The following is a 14,889-nucleotide window of genomic DNA, read 5'->3' as shown; positions in this document are numbered from 1 at the left end:
TGTGTTCTTCCGGTTGCAGCCACCGGGTGCACTGATCCAGGAGATACTGTCCTGCAACCCGGGGCCGCACCCCCTTGGACAGCTGGTATTCCCGGAAATGGCGCCAGTATGTTTCTTCCGTGATCCCGAGGCGTGAGAGAATGGCTTCTTTTACTTTTATATAATCCGCGGCCTCCGAGGCCATCAAGGCTCTATACGCTGCTTGCGCTTCTCCTGTCAAACAGGGTGCCAATTTCATGGCCCAGTGTTCCTTGGGCCACCCTGCTGCTTCTGCCACTCTCTCAAAGGTGACCAAGAATGCCTCAGGATCATCTTCCGGAGTCATCTTCTGTAGCTTTGGTTGTGAAAAAAACATCCGGGCAACCGCTGTTTCCGCCGCTGGTTTCGAGATTTTCGCTACCAGCTGACCAAAGAACTGGGCGAGCTGTTCCTGGCGCCGTGCTTCCCTCTCCTCTTGCTTCTCCTCCTGCTCCCTAAACATCGCCAAAACTGTAGCTGGATCAATATCCCACTACTGACACCATGTGTGAGGCGTGTGAGTAAAAATGGATTTTCCAGACAGTGATTTACGTGTAAAAATTAAAATTTTATTTAATATTACACAGAAAAAAGAAAAATAATAAAGAAGGATGTGAGGGAGGGAGTGCTGGAGTAATCAAAAATAAAGGAACAGAAGCCTCTTAGTCCTCTTCACGTTCTGCTTAAATCCAAAAATAAAACAAAAAGGAATAAAAACAGCAAAGAGCCAAGTTAGTAAAGCCTCCGTTCGTGACACAGTCCAAACTCCCACGTACTTCCCTCCAGCCTTTTTTCCCCCGCCTCTATTCCTTAGGACCAACCCCGAACACAGTAGTACGTTCCCTTTAGTATGCAAACCCCGCCCCGGTAGTCAGTGGATCACCAATCCCAAACTGACAGGTATCCTTAATTTCACTTGACTCCAGTGGCTGGAATTTACATACTCGTACTTCCGCCCCTCACCAAGGTGCCGCCCCTCAAAAAGATGACTTTTGTCATGGTCACAAGACCTTTGTAAGGGAAGTCCCGAGTTGGTTTGATGCCTTCTACTGTTGGGAGGCTGAATTGCAGACCGAAACCCCTTTGACTCATCACAGTGCTATACATCATAAATAGAATATCCTTATAAATTGTCTACATGGCATTGTTCAGGACATTGCATTTGTTAAAGGGAAGGAATTCATCTTTTGACAGCCTTCATTGCTAATGTATTTTACACCAAGACAGGATCGGACTTTTTATTGTGTGCATCTTTCTCTTGATTTACAAAAAAAATTGACTTTGATATACTGGGAGGTTACAATTCACTGTATTCCATAATATAATTTAAATTTAAATATAAGCAAGGAGATCTAATGATTGTGACCCAATTTCAGATTAAAGAACAGTTCATTAACTTCAACATAATCAGACATGTTTTTCAAATGCTGTTTGATTTTAATTCCAGTTGTGGTTTAATAATACACTGTGGTCCATCCAATTGATCTAAATAATGCCACTATTTAAATAATAAAATAGCACCTTGCTTGTACCAGAGATGTACAAATGAAACATCTAACTGCGCATGTGGGTGTGTTTTAGTTTATTTCTGTCTGTACAATTATGTCTGTCTGTACAATTTGAGGTATTTAGATCCTCCTATGTGAAGTTCAATTCAACAGACCCCAGTAAGTCTAATAATGTGTCAGCTCTTACAAAATTGTAAAGGTCTGCAATCTGCAGTCTTCAATTGAATCTCTTTTTCATACAATTAAGAAATGAAAGTTGATATCCTTTCAGTTTACAGAATGCAGAGTGAATCAATAACCTGCTGCAGTATGTGGGCACAGCATTTACAATCTCAGAAATGTCCTGTTTTCTTTATACCTCTGTGGTTCTTTATACTACTTACATTTAAATGAAGTAAAAAAAAAAAAAAAAGTTCAGCATTTATTTTTCCTTTTTTTCATGAAAAGCTTTTTGTCTAATGTAATGTTTTCCATTTAAGAAAATCTATTTATCCGAGATCATTTATGCCTCTTTAATTTGTATGATTGGACAGTGGATTCCACGATGCTGTTCAAAACCTCCTCCTACCATAAGCCATGCAGATCTGTTTTGAAAAATTCTTCAAGCAATATAATAATTGTGTAGCTTTTGAACTCAGGTTACTTGTAAAGAAGTCTTGTTTTATAAAGGTAAAGTAATTATTATATCACAACCTTGTGGAACACCACCATACTTTTTATTATAAAGTAAACTACACACATATACATTGATAGAAATTATAGTCATAGAAAATTGATTTGCATATACATTTATACCTTGTTTGTACCAAATGGATATACTGTAGTTTTGTAATCTGATATAAACTAATACATCTATGAATTCCTGATCTAATAAAACACAGGCTACCGCACGCTCTCTGTCCCACATGATTAAGAGCTTTGTATCGTGTTGCTCTCTCTGCAGTCCCTGTGCTGTGAGATTAGGCAGCGGCGGCGTGGCATCGCCTCGGTCCTGCGTCTGTGCCAGCGGCTCCTCGATGACCAGGACTCCTGCGCTGTGGACTCTGAGCGGCAGTCAATGCAGCTGACCATCGTCAACCTGGAGAGGAGATGGGAAGCCATTGTCATGCAGGCCATTCAGTGGCAAACCAGGCTGCAAAAGGAGCTGGGAACAGAGCAGGTAAATGAAATGGACTGCCCTGCTCCAAATATGGAGTTATGTTCAAACAAATAGTTTTGTAATGAAAGGCATTATTAACATAGTTATTATTTGCCTTTTGTCTGCACACCCATAGATTACGTTAACAAAGGGGAACATATTTTGTCTTCGTGAAGGTTAGCTTGCAAGTCTGCTTACACAGAATAAATGTGGAGCTCCCTTGTATTGCTATTATTCACAATCACATTGTGTAGATTGTGCGATTGTTGCCCCTAATAGGGTCTACTAACAGTATAATGATACTGATAGTTTTTGCTATACATTTTTCACTTAGTTTCAGTGAGGGAAACATGTGTAAAATCTTTTGCCAGCATTGGACTGTGTGTATTTCTTGGGTTGAATAGTAATACTGGAGTACACTGTTAAATGGGCTCATGTTCTTTTTGCTCATACTGTTCTGCAATGAAACTGGCAGCGGCTCATATCAGATACCAGATAAATTTATTTTTCATGTAAGAAAATAATAATTGAATCTATTAGTCATGTTTCCATGGTTGTTCCTTTTGGTATGTAAATAGCCTTACTGTCTGTACTAAGCACTGTTTGTTCATTCTTTTGACTGTGGCTTTGTAAAACCTGAATTTCTGCCAAAAGTGTGACAGCGCCTAAGAACTTTAAAGGCTTTGCTTAACATATCAAACCCTTGGAAACTTGTTGAACTATCTGATGTTTTAACTTTATTTTTTTGTTCTTGAAAGAAGAAGAACATTTGCCAATTTCTGGCCTTTCGAAGCATTGTCAATTTGTAGTGTTATGAGTTAAATAGTGACTAAAGTATTTTAACCAGACAAATGTAATTAACCATGTTCAATATATTTCTCATTATCTGATTTTGATAACAGTAAACTAACAAATATCATCACGTATATTTACCCATCATACTTTTTAGATTTATAAAAATTATCAATTGAAGAAATATTCTTTACCTAAATATAACTTAATTTTACCACAACATATATATTAGATATATATATATATATAATATATATATAATATATATATTATATATATATATTATGTGTGTGTACATATTTACACTGAAATTTTGAATTTGTACAGATATGTTATTATTAGCCAGCCACATAAAATACTTGGAGGGGAAAAAAACTGTACAAATCTGAATTTTATTAAAATAACTCCAAATAAAAAAAAAAAAATGGTAGTAATTTGAAGTGAGCCATTTCATTAAATTAAACTGGTATTGCATAAAGTGTATAATTATGTATAGTTATCTCGTTAATTGTTATTTAGTACTCATGGAGTACAAAATCAGCGCAGTCCATGTTGTGAAATTATTTTTTATTTGATTAGACTGATTGACACAGTTGAGGGTTTTGTCATGCATTAGCCATCCGAGCTTAGTCAATAATATTTCCTTTGTCAGCAAGCAGGGAATAAACAGAAATGTAATAAAAATGAGTTATAGGGGATGTTCAACATACCTAAGAAAGTGTTAGATTTGCAGGTTTATTAGATTAACCAAGATAAAAATGGATTAAATAGACCTTTCTGATATGAACTAGTCATTTATTTAATTGTTCCTGTTTTAAAACCATAGCCACGTGTGCTTAAACAGATTTTTGAAGTTTTTATTTTTGTCTTTTGGTCATTGTTGGTGTATTTATAAACACATTCAGAATCGTATCATTAAGAGTTTTAGAAATGCAAGATCTTCAGCTGATATATTGGAATACAATGGTAGAGACAGCACTCCAGATAATGTTTTGTGTCATTGAATAATTTACTCACCGATTTAGACGCTGTGTATGTAAAATGTATTTTGGGTGAGTAAACATTGCCTTAAAGTCACAAGTTTTTTATGAGGTATGCATTAACTACAGCTTATATTTGAACTGCAATGCTACTTGGAAGCACTGTACAAAAACTTGGTCTTACAATAAAAAAAAAACATAATTCTAATGTACTTTATTGACCACAAACTATATGGCTGTGAAGGAACCCAGAACACAGAAACAGAACATATATCTTTTTTTTGCTGTAGCAATATGACAAATTCCGACTCTCTCCAAACAGAATATTGTATTTATTGTATGAATTTACCTTCCAAAACTTCAGTTGACAGAGAGGCACATTGGTAGGTTCAGGTGAGGGGCACTAAGATGGTATGAGGATCAAAAATCCAGTCGCTTATTCACCAGCTAGAAACATGCATTGTATGTTTTATTTTTATTAATTTTTTAAAATTGAAAACCCAGACTTATTGGTCACATGTTTCTGGTAATTCCAAGGCAGGCTACAATAATCTGTAGCTGTCTTGGCATTTCTATCATTCATTCTCTAGCTCCTGCATGCAGTATATTCACAAATGACAATTGAGATGACAGGATCCAATTGTCAGGAAGGAATTGTTACAGGAAGCCTGATAACATGCAAACTGAAGCTGTGCAGCAACATTTCTATATGTATGTGTATTCACATTTTTTTCAAAGTGTAAAACAACCAGTATGCAGCTTATCACAAGTGTTGGGTAGAGCATATTCCTTCAGTTTGACAGAAATATTGTGAATTTTTTTTTTTTGGGGGGGGGAGGGATAATTGTAGTAACATCATTTTAAATGTTATTTCTGTACTTGTGTATTGTAGGTGCCCATGAACGTAATTGAGTCTGCTTTCATGGATGTAAATGGTTCAGCCGAAGATTCTTGGGAATGGGACGAAACTGACATAAGTAACAATTTCATCAGTGTCAACATAGAATCACGTGATCCTGATAAAGTGAAAAGCCCTACATCAAACTTAACAATAGAGTCCTTAAGGAGTGCTGCTGATAACCCACAGTTTAATCAATATGTTTCTGGATATGGAAGTTCTTCATACGACTCTATTCATGCACCTCACTCTTCCAGTCCACAAATATATCAAGTTTACAGTCTGCATAATGTGGAGCTCTTCCACAGACCTCATGGACCCTTCCTTAAAAAAACTCCTGAATATCCAAAACAACCAAACATTTTACTGAAAAGTTTAAGTAAAGACTCATCTTTCTCTTCCACTGAGTCCTTGCCTGACTTGCTTGGAGGAATTATTTCAGTTAAAGATGGCAAGTATGTGTACTGTGGAGATGTAGCCAGGCGGTCTGAAAGTGAGAGTGGCATTGTCAGTGAAGGTGATACAGAAACTACAGCTAACTCTGAAATATGCCTGCTAAATCAGGTTGAAGAACCTGCCCAGTGTTCTGAATTGAAGGACCAGAAGCCCTCATTAAACAGCGCTCAGGTTTATAGTAAAGACACAGAAGAGCTTGCAGAAAATGTGGATTCTCGGGGTTCACATAAAAACTGTACCAAGCTAAGTGGAAACAAACAGAATTCACTAGAGGAAAAGAAAATAATTGATGGAAATCACCAGTTGGCTTTTAAATGTGAGAATCAATCTGTAGAGATCTATGTTAATGACCATGAATCTTTAATTGAAACTGAATCAGAATTTGAATCCCACGCTTGCTGTGCTGGGCGAGATGATGAAAGACTTTGTTGTGATCTAAGAAATGATAAACGGTTTGCTTTTTTGTCCCAGGGGTCTTCCCTAGACTCCCTTTCTGTCGCAGGAGATTTATTTACATCCAGCAAAGATGTGCTACATCGCAGCACTTCTCTGGAGAGCTGGCTGGTCTCCTGTAAAAGTACAGAAGAATTCTCCAGTCAGCATAGTTTAGAAGAATTTGGCTTAACTGGCGATTCAATTGGGGAGCTGAGCAAGAGAACCCTGGACCTGCTAAAACGTTTGGAGAACATTCAGAATCCTTCAAACCAGAAAATGAAGCGCAGTGTCTCAGACATAACTCTCCAGAGTAACTCCCTTAAAATCCATCCAACTGGCCAAATGTCCCTTGACATTGCATCCTCAATAAACGGTGACTCGGCTGCCTCTCTCACAGAACTGAGCAGTAGTGAAGATGTTTCTCTCTGCTCAGAAGACCTTGCAGTTCAGAAAAACAGAATTGTGGAATCCAATGCCTCCTTCAGGAAGCATGTTAATCATGCTTTGCCTGATGAGGCAGATGTTAGTATTAGCATGATTGTGAATGTCTCCTGCACATCTGCTTGCACAGATGATGATGAGGATGATAGTGATTTGCTGTCTAGTTCCACTCTTACGCTGACTGAGGAGGAATTTGGCATTAAAGATGAGGATGATGACTCTAGCATAGCTACAGATGATGAATACATAGAAAGCAGTTTTGTTTTAGGGCTGGATTACATGAAGAACGAATTGCAGAACTGGATCAAGCCAAAGATTTCTCAGTCAAGAGAAAAGAATGAGTTTGGTTTGGGAGATGAACTTCAGTGCAGTACCCTCAGCCATGAAAATATCACCTCCACCTCCACCATCACATTGAATGAACAACGTTTTTTAAGCAAAGCAGCACTTAAGCTACTAGAATCCAATGCCAATGGTAAGATTGACTCAGTCTGTCAAAAGGACTTGGGTATTAAGAAGAAGAATACCCAGGAAGATCCTACTGGTTACAGGAACCAGTTTGTAGATGACGTGGAGAATGGAAATGTGGAGAATGCTCAACTGAAAGGGAAAGATGATGAGGAGGTTTTAAGGGAAGAAGAAAGTATTTTTATAAACAGTGGAGAACCCCTTAAAGAATGTTATGAAACTGATTTGGTTGCAGGTTCCTCCGTAGGCCCAGTTGCAGGGGCCAGCTCTGTCAAATGTGACCTATTAGATTCACAACCCAAAGAACACTCTCTAGAAGGTCAGTTAAGGGGTGAAATTCCCTGTTACAGTTCAAGCAGACCTAAAATGAATTGCCATGGATCTAGCCAATGCACTAAACAAATGATAAATGAGGACAGCAGTCAAGACTCCTATTCTACCTTTCTTATGGATGCTGAAGATAAAAATACCACTACCAACGACTCACCATGTTGTGGCCATTACACTCATGTTAATAAGGAAGAGAACAATGACGATGACAGTTCAGTGCATAACTTTGTAATGGAGATAATTGACATGGCTTCGGTGGCCTTGAAGAACAAGGCCCAGTCAGACCCCGAAGCAGCTAGCCCCACGCCAGTGGCCCAAATCAGAGACAAGGTTTTGGAGCACTCGCATAGACCGATACAGCTGAGAAAAGGTGACTTCTACTCCTACCTCTCACTGTCCTCTCATGACAGCGACTGTGGAGAAGTTAGCAGATGCAGTGAGGAGAAGAGCAGTACCCCTGTACCAGCGGATCTCAATGCTGGTTTTGTGGTTAAAGATGGGGAGCTGTTGTTTGAACCATGTTCAGAAGAAGTTTATATTGGTTCCCCACTCTGTTATAGCAGGTCCACCTATCAAAGACCTTCTGCTTCAGATGAACATGTCTCTGCTAGTTCTGCAAAGCCTAAAATTAATGACTGTTCTTTGCCATGTAATGGGGTGGACACTCTCTGCTCTGCAAACCAAAAAGCATCCAGTATTTCTAAAGGAACTACAGCTAGGAGCCAGTTAGAGTACCATAATGAGGCTCCTTATCTTAATCCTTTACCATGTGAAACCGTGATAGACACTGTTGAATGTTTTTCAGATACTAAAATGCTTGAATCCAATATTTCCCCTGTAATGACTAAGATAAGAGACTCTTGCTCCAATACAAATCCTTTAAAAGAGGTAGACAGCCTCTATATTAATCCTAAAATTAACTGTCGTCAGATAAGAAAATTTGATAGGGATGAAAAAGACCCTGCTTCACAGTGGATGAAACAGAAACATGTCAAAAAGGGATGTAGTTCTCATCAGGAAACTAAGTCAGCTCGTAAACAGGTAGGCTATACATTTTATTGCATGATATCTCTTTATAAAGAAATATGTTTGCTTCAATGTCTGTCTAAGTTAATGTCTATCTCAGCAGCTAAACATTTCATATTAGTCTTTAGCCCCCATCCCTCCTCCTCTTCTCCCCTCAAATGCTAATGGAAGTGGGATTTACATCTTTAGATTTAAAATGTTAAGGTCTGGAGAACAGAATAATCATAATCAGTCAGATTATATGCTGATTTTTAAGCAAAATATACAGTGAAAATCATTACTTCATTTCATGACTGAATTAGCATGTGTTTGTATTCTTCTAAAGTTGTTTTCCATCTGTAGTGTTGTTCAATACATCTAAAACTTTATTTGAGTATCCTGCTGTAGCAGCTTGAAGCACATAGTTGAGTGTATTAATTTATACATAACATGCCTAATTTCTATAAAGAAATATTTCCCAGACGTTGTCTTATATAAAGTTGCATTAAGATAAGCACATTTCATTTGTTTCATTAAAAAGAACATTGGGCTCAATTTAATAAAAGATAAGAATGTGCGATTCTTATCTTTGGGGGGTTGCCTTTATTCATCACTAAATGTTAAGATAAAAAATCCAGATAAGAAATGAATACATTATGCAAGAAATCTTTAAATGTGAGAAGTGATTAAAATGATATTCATATTCTAGACTGCAAAATGTATTATTAAATATGGTCTGTCACTTTAAGAAAAAGTGTGACATTGTTAGAAAAGGTATATCTATCTTCAGAGATAACATTTTGAATTTCTTGCAGTTGCCAAGGTCTGAAAGATATACAAAAGATGACCGAAAGCAAGCCAAAGGCGGCAACACCTACGCTGACAGCTCAGACCACCCAGAACCCTAGTGCTGTAAGGTGTCTGGCCAAGGTATAGAATACAAAATGAGAAAAAACAAGTGTGTTTGTTTTACTGATAAAAAGGCTGTAGAGATTGCTTGGTACCCAACCTTGCATTGCAGACAATACCTTGTATTGTTCCATCCATATGCAGGTAGGCACAAAACTAATGAGACTCATCATCAGTTTTTCAATCAAAAGCATTGGCTTTTTTTTTTTTGCCGTACAGCCTTTTGCAAATTGGCCATGATCAAACACAAGGACCTGTTTTTTTTTTTACCTTGATGATGACTTTGCCTCATCTGCTGTTACTGTTGCATGATTTAAATTATAGCCCACAGTGCTTTCATCATGATGGTCCCTTATCCTTCAAATTGGATTGAAACACTGCACTTACATAACAAGAAAAAAAAAGCCATCTTTAGCTATTACTGTTAGCTAGGGATTATATTTTCTATTGCTTTGTTTTGTGTAGCGGAAATATGACAAAAAAGAAAACTTTTTTGTGTGTGTTTTTCACAGTTATCCAGATTATCAATACTGTGTCTTACACTATTCAATATTGTATATATTTTGTTGTTATTACAATCCTCGAAATACAGGAATATTTTTAACTAAAATCAGTTTGAGCTGTGTGGTTACTTTTTTTTACTACATTTGATCATCTGTTAGTATAATTATTAACAGAAGATTTGCCTACAATACAAATACTTAAGCAAAAACAGTGCTAGGATGACAACCTGGGGAGAAATGTGGCTATGACCAATCCAAGGAGATGTTTACATGTATGTACCGTTTGAAGTCTGATTAGGGGTCTGAATAAAAAATATAATTAAGAAATATTAAGTATGGGGAATGGAATCAGTTAGCTCAATGGAAACATACAGTATAATTGCAGGCATTAGCTATACACTATATATAAGCCGAAAGAGATTGTTAGTACATTGAGTATAAAGATATTCATTTAACCTTATATACCTAACAAGTTAAATAATAATTCATTTAAGTAACCACACAGACCCTTGGTTACTGCAAGTCTGCAGTATCACATTTTTTTCAGTTGTGTTGAGCATGTAATTCAGGGGGTTTTTTTTGCCCAATAACCAGAACAACATATTTTTACTGAATGTGCTTAGTCCTGTATTAAAAAGTAGACATACTGCATTCAGGTACGGCCCAATGATATAAAATATTAGGATTTTCTCAAATTCAACACAAGATCAAGAACTGCCTGATTGTAACAATCACTAGGTCTTATCCACACCCAGTGGAGATATTGTTGAATGCTGTAAAAATTCAGATTGAATGTTACAATTGGATGGTTTATGCTGTTCGGTTTATTTGGTAGTTGTATGTATGCAAAAACTGTAGTGCTTGAGATTGCACCAAAACTGCCCACTTCCTGTATCAAGCAAGATAACTATGTTTGTTGTCTACAAATATTTCACATTTTTGCCTAGCGACAATTAAGATAGACAGGATTGCACAACAGTTAAGATTTGCTTTTATCTTATTCTTTCATAAGTCCTTCATACTGTATTTGTTGTCTCTATCTAATACTCTTTAGCACACCTAGCGGATTTGGACATAAATTATTTGATGGTTACTATGTTTGATTCTCAACCAGCGCACTTCCTTAAACTAACGACAATTTTTTTTAACATAGGATTGCTTATTGCTCTTTTCCCTTTTACTTTTGTATATCGTATATCTATAAAAAAAAAAAAAAAAATGTAGAGGTCAGTAACTGCAAAACAAGACCAAAGGTAACTGGTTAGATCCAGATATTTCTACCGAATGTGTGAAATGCATGTCTTAAGTGCCTTCTAGAAGCTGCAGAAGAGATGCACTTTGTGCTAATCTCCTCAGTTGTATTCTCAGTCATCTCTCTGTAATCCTCATCACAAGCCTTTGCTCTTTGCTGCATGGTTTAATTAACCCACCCTCACTATGGATTGTTGAAGTCAAACCCTGTGGCTGTTCAGAGTCTATTGCTTTCATTCTGGCAAGACATGCACTAAGAAACCTGAAGTTTCTTTGTTTTATTTTAATTATTCAAAGAAATTGGAGCTAAAGTGTACATTTCAAAAACGTATACTGTTCCAGATATACAATATGAAGCATGGCAGACAGTAAAAAACTTAAAGCTTCCTCTCTTAAAATGAAACTCGATATAATGGACAAAATAAGAAAAGGTGAAACTCAAAAAGCAGTTTCAAAATATATAAATGTTGCAGAATCTACGTTGCACGGACGGCTAACAGACGAAGAAAAACAAAGAGGTTTTCTTGATAAGATTGACTCCAAAGAGGGCTGCTCTAGGAAAACAATGTACTGCGCTAAAGCGTGAGACAAGCTGCTTTGTGAATGTGCTGCTGTGAGAGTGCAAGACTGTTGTTTTTGGTGTGGCCCAGGATAACAGGGGCTGGGAATAATTGCCCCAGTAAACCGTGTGTCTCCTTCCTTCAATTTTCCACGGTACGCTACAATATTAATTTGGCTTGTGGGCATTGTAAATCATTTCAGGAACAAAAATGCCTATATTCATGTAAGATGAAACACATATAGTGCGGTATCCTAATTATGGACCCTGACAGCTGCATTATAGCAGGGTAGCACTGTATATTTTTTGCTTCATTTGTGTATTTAGAATATGCTATATTGGTTAAGTAGCTCTGCTCCAATAAAATTGTTTCTGGTTTTTGTATTTTATATGGTGTAGCATTATATAGCTAATCTCACATGCTCATTGGTTATGCTTCAAAGTTTTGACATAAGAGTTCTGTCCTTTTTTTGTAAACACCAAAAGAAGCTTTTTGTAGACTGAAATTTTCAGATGTGATGAACAGCACCAATAAACCCATAGTTCAGGCATGCAAATTTATTATAATAGAATAGGCTTAGAAGCAGTCCCCTAATATTGATATGCAACACATTTAACATCCATCCACTGGTGTAAACCTGCCAGTTAATGCTGACAGTCATTCATTCTGTTTATATTAACAGCTGTAAATTATACCCAACCTAAATAATATGGGAATTTCAAACAGGAAAGTTTATATGGCCCAGTTCATCACTGTGGGGAAAAAAAAATATATATATATATATATATTTATTTTTCTTTTCAGAGACCAACACGCAGCTTTGCTCCTCCATACTCCAAAACCAACCCATGACGTGAGCTGTGTTCTAACTGATCCCTGCTCAGCACCGTCAGAGAAACCAAGGCCGTCCTCTTTCCAACAGAGTTGTTCATTTCTGGCTTGGCCATGTGGCTTCTTCTGCTTCTCCTGTTACTGACTGTGACTGTAACTCCCATATTAGTGGTGCCCACACACTGCAACAAACCCACTGTCCTCACTTCATCATGGACTCTTGTTCTGAGCTACCTCAAAGGTCCACCTCCATTCTGAATTTTTATTACTCTTTCTCTTATGCATGGTAGTTCACCTCTATATCCTACAACCACAAAATTAAAGATAAAATAAGTACATTATAAGTACATTATTTTATGTCATTATGTCAACCGCAAACCACTTTGTTTATCTCTGATTTTATGCACAGATATTTCTCATTGGAAGCAGCTTTTTTTGTTTTGCCTTATTGTTTTAAGAGTTAACTATTGGTATGATAGAAATGAAGAAAGATAACAACTTCCATTTTTCATTCTTGATTCCCATATACAACAGAATTTAAACAGTGCTAAAATTGACCGTTTGTAAAAATAAATCCAATATCTATCTATGCAACACTGGATAAGTTGGAAACAACTGTATTGTGTTGTATATTACAAGGCCCTTGGCATTCTGTGTAAGTTAATAATACACCATTTCTTTTTTTTATGTTACTTTATATGGAAATGTTTTAAAACATAAAAAATGCGTGCCTTGCTGTTTTTCTTATACTTTTTGTTAAAACTGCTTTTGCCAGTTAAATGTTCAAAAAAGATGGAATAGCAAGGTTAAGATGTGAATAATGTGTGTGTGTGTGTATATATATATATATATATATATATATATATATATATATATATATATATATCATTATATAACTATAGATTATATATAAAGTGCTAACATTGATGTATATGATGTATAATGATGGCATAAATGCTTCATGTTAGTGTTATATATGTCCAGTGATGTGGAAAATAATACGCCTTAAAACTAATAGAGTGCATGGTTAATAAAAAATAAAAATAAAAAGTTGGCAAACTAAACTTAATTTATTGAACAAAACCAGTAAAATCTGTTTTCCTACAGAATGTAGTATGAGTATAATGGTTGAATAAAATATAAACCATGAATGGATACTTGTGTACTTAAAAAATACTTTTCAGTCTGTTTTTGTTTCTTCTGTACTGTATGGTTATTTTAGGTGCTGTGCAAATACATCTCTTCCTTAGAAGAACATCAAAAAGAATGCTTAAGAGGAACTAGAATACAAGCTCTCCCGCTGTCAAAATATAATAACTGTTAAAGTAATAAAGAGACATCTACTTTTAAATATATCCATACAGCTTTGTTGTATTGTGACATTATAATGTATATGTCTGCTTTAACTAAGATACATGCCTTCTGTGTATTGTTTTCGCTCCATTGTTTTGATATCTGTCTGAGTATCAACTTTATTTAAATTTGAATCTGGACTTTTTTTTTTATTGATTCATCTGATCAAGGGGCTTGCAGTAATTGTAGCAGTGTTCCTTGGTTAAGGCACTAAAAAATATGGGGAAAAAATTTCTATACAGTATGTGGTGGATCTGAGGAACTAAGGGCTAGCAGCCTTTACTTTATAATTCTGTTTGATGGTAGTTTAAATGTTTTTTTTTTTTTGTTTTTTTTCTTAAACAGGACAGTATGGAAAACAAATCAAGTTATTCTTAATGTGAAACAGAACCTATTACTTTTTAAAGTATAGTCCTGTGGGAATGGAAATCATGTTAACAGGATGCAGTTTAAACAGACATCTGATACAATGATGTGCATATGGCCTGTTTTGTCCTAGTTATATTATATGATTTTGATTTGACTGTATTGAGAGTCTAATTCATTGGATGATTTATTTTTAGCTACTCTATATATGATTATTAAACTGAATATGATTAAAATGATTTAGTAATGGTGAAAATACTCCTATGAAATACCACTTAAAGTCATAATAAATGGTGTCCATTATTTTCAAGCAACATGGGATCATTCCCTCCTTAGAATCCAAAAAATAGAAGAAAGCATTAATATCGCATGGAATGGTATGGAAATCAGTAGCCTTTGCTTAAATATTAATAAAATTGTGGATTTTAGCCAAAGTCAAAACCACTTGTTTCTGGAAATGTGTTTCTCAAAGTGAAGCCATGTCTACTCCATTAAACATGTTGGTAAACTGTGTTCTTACAAGAGGACGTTTTCTTGATTTAGGTTTCTGGAAGTGTGGGCTTTAAAGTTTTAACCACTTGTTTTAGAATTACAATTCTGAAGACTGAACCAAGGATTCATTTTTAGTTATGGCACCTCCTTATCCT

General features: G+C 36.1%; 1 protein-coding gene across 3 annotated transcripts in view; it reads left to right on the top strand.

Moving 5' to 3' along the window:
• LOC121324116 (A-kinase anchor protein 6-like) overlaps positions 1-13,355 on the top strand; it is a 115,607-nt gene extending 102,252 nt beyond the window's left edge. For all 3 annotated transcript variants that reach the window (XM_041265598.1, XM_041265600.1, XM_041265599.1), the window contains exons 12-15: positions 2,470-2,685; positions 5,329-8,505; positions 9,285-9,399; positions 12,497-13,355. In XM_041265598.1, the coding sequence (XP_041121532.1) occupies positions 2,470-2,685; positions 5,329-8,505; positions 9,285-9,377 (3,486 nt within the window). In that variant the 3' untranslated portion in view covers positions 9,378-9,399; positions 12,497-13,355. The remainder of the gene's footprint in view (positions 1-2,469; positions 2,686-5,328; positions 8,506-9,284; positions 9,400-12,496) is intronic.
• Positions 13,356-14,889: the final 1,534 nt, after the last annotated feature.

Source organism: Polyodon spathula, chromosome 12, assembly GCF_017654505.1.
Source record: "Polyodon spathula isolate WHYD16114869_AA chromosome 12, ASM1765450v1, whole genome shotgun sequence".
Lineage (NCBI taxonomy): Eukaryota > Metazoa > Chordata > Actinopteri > Acipenseriformes > Polyodontidae > Polyodon > Polyodon spathula.
Note: the sequence above shows the minus strand (reverse complement) of the source record. Positions and strands in the feature narration are given on the sequence as shown.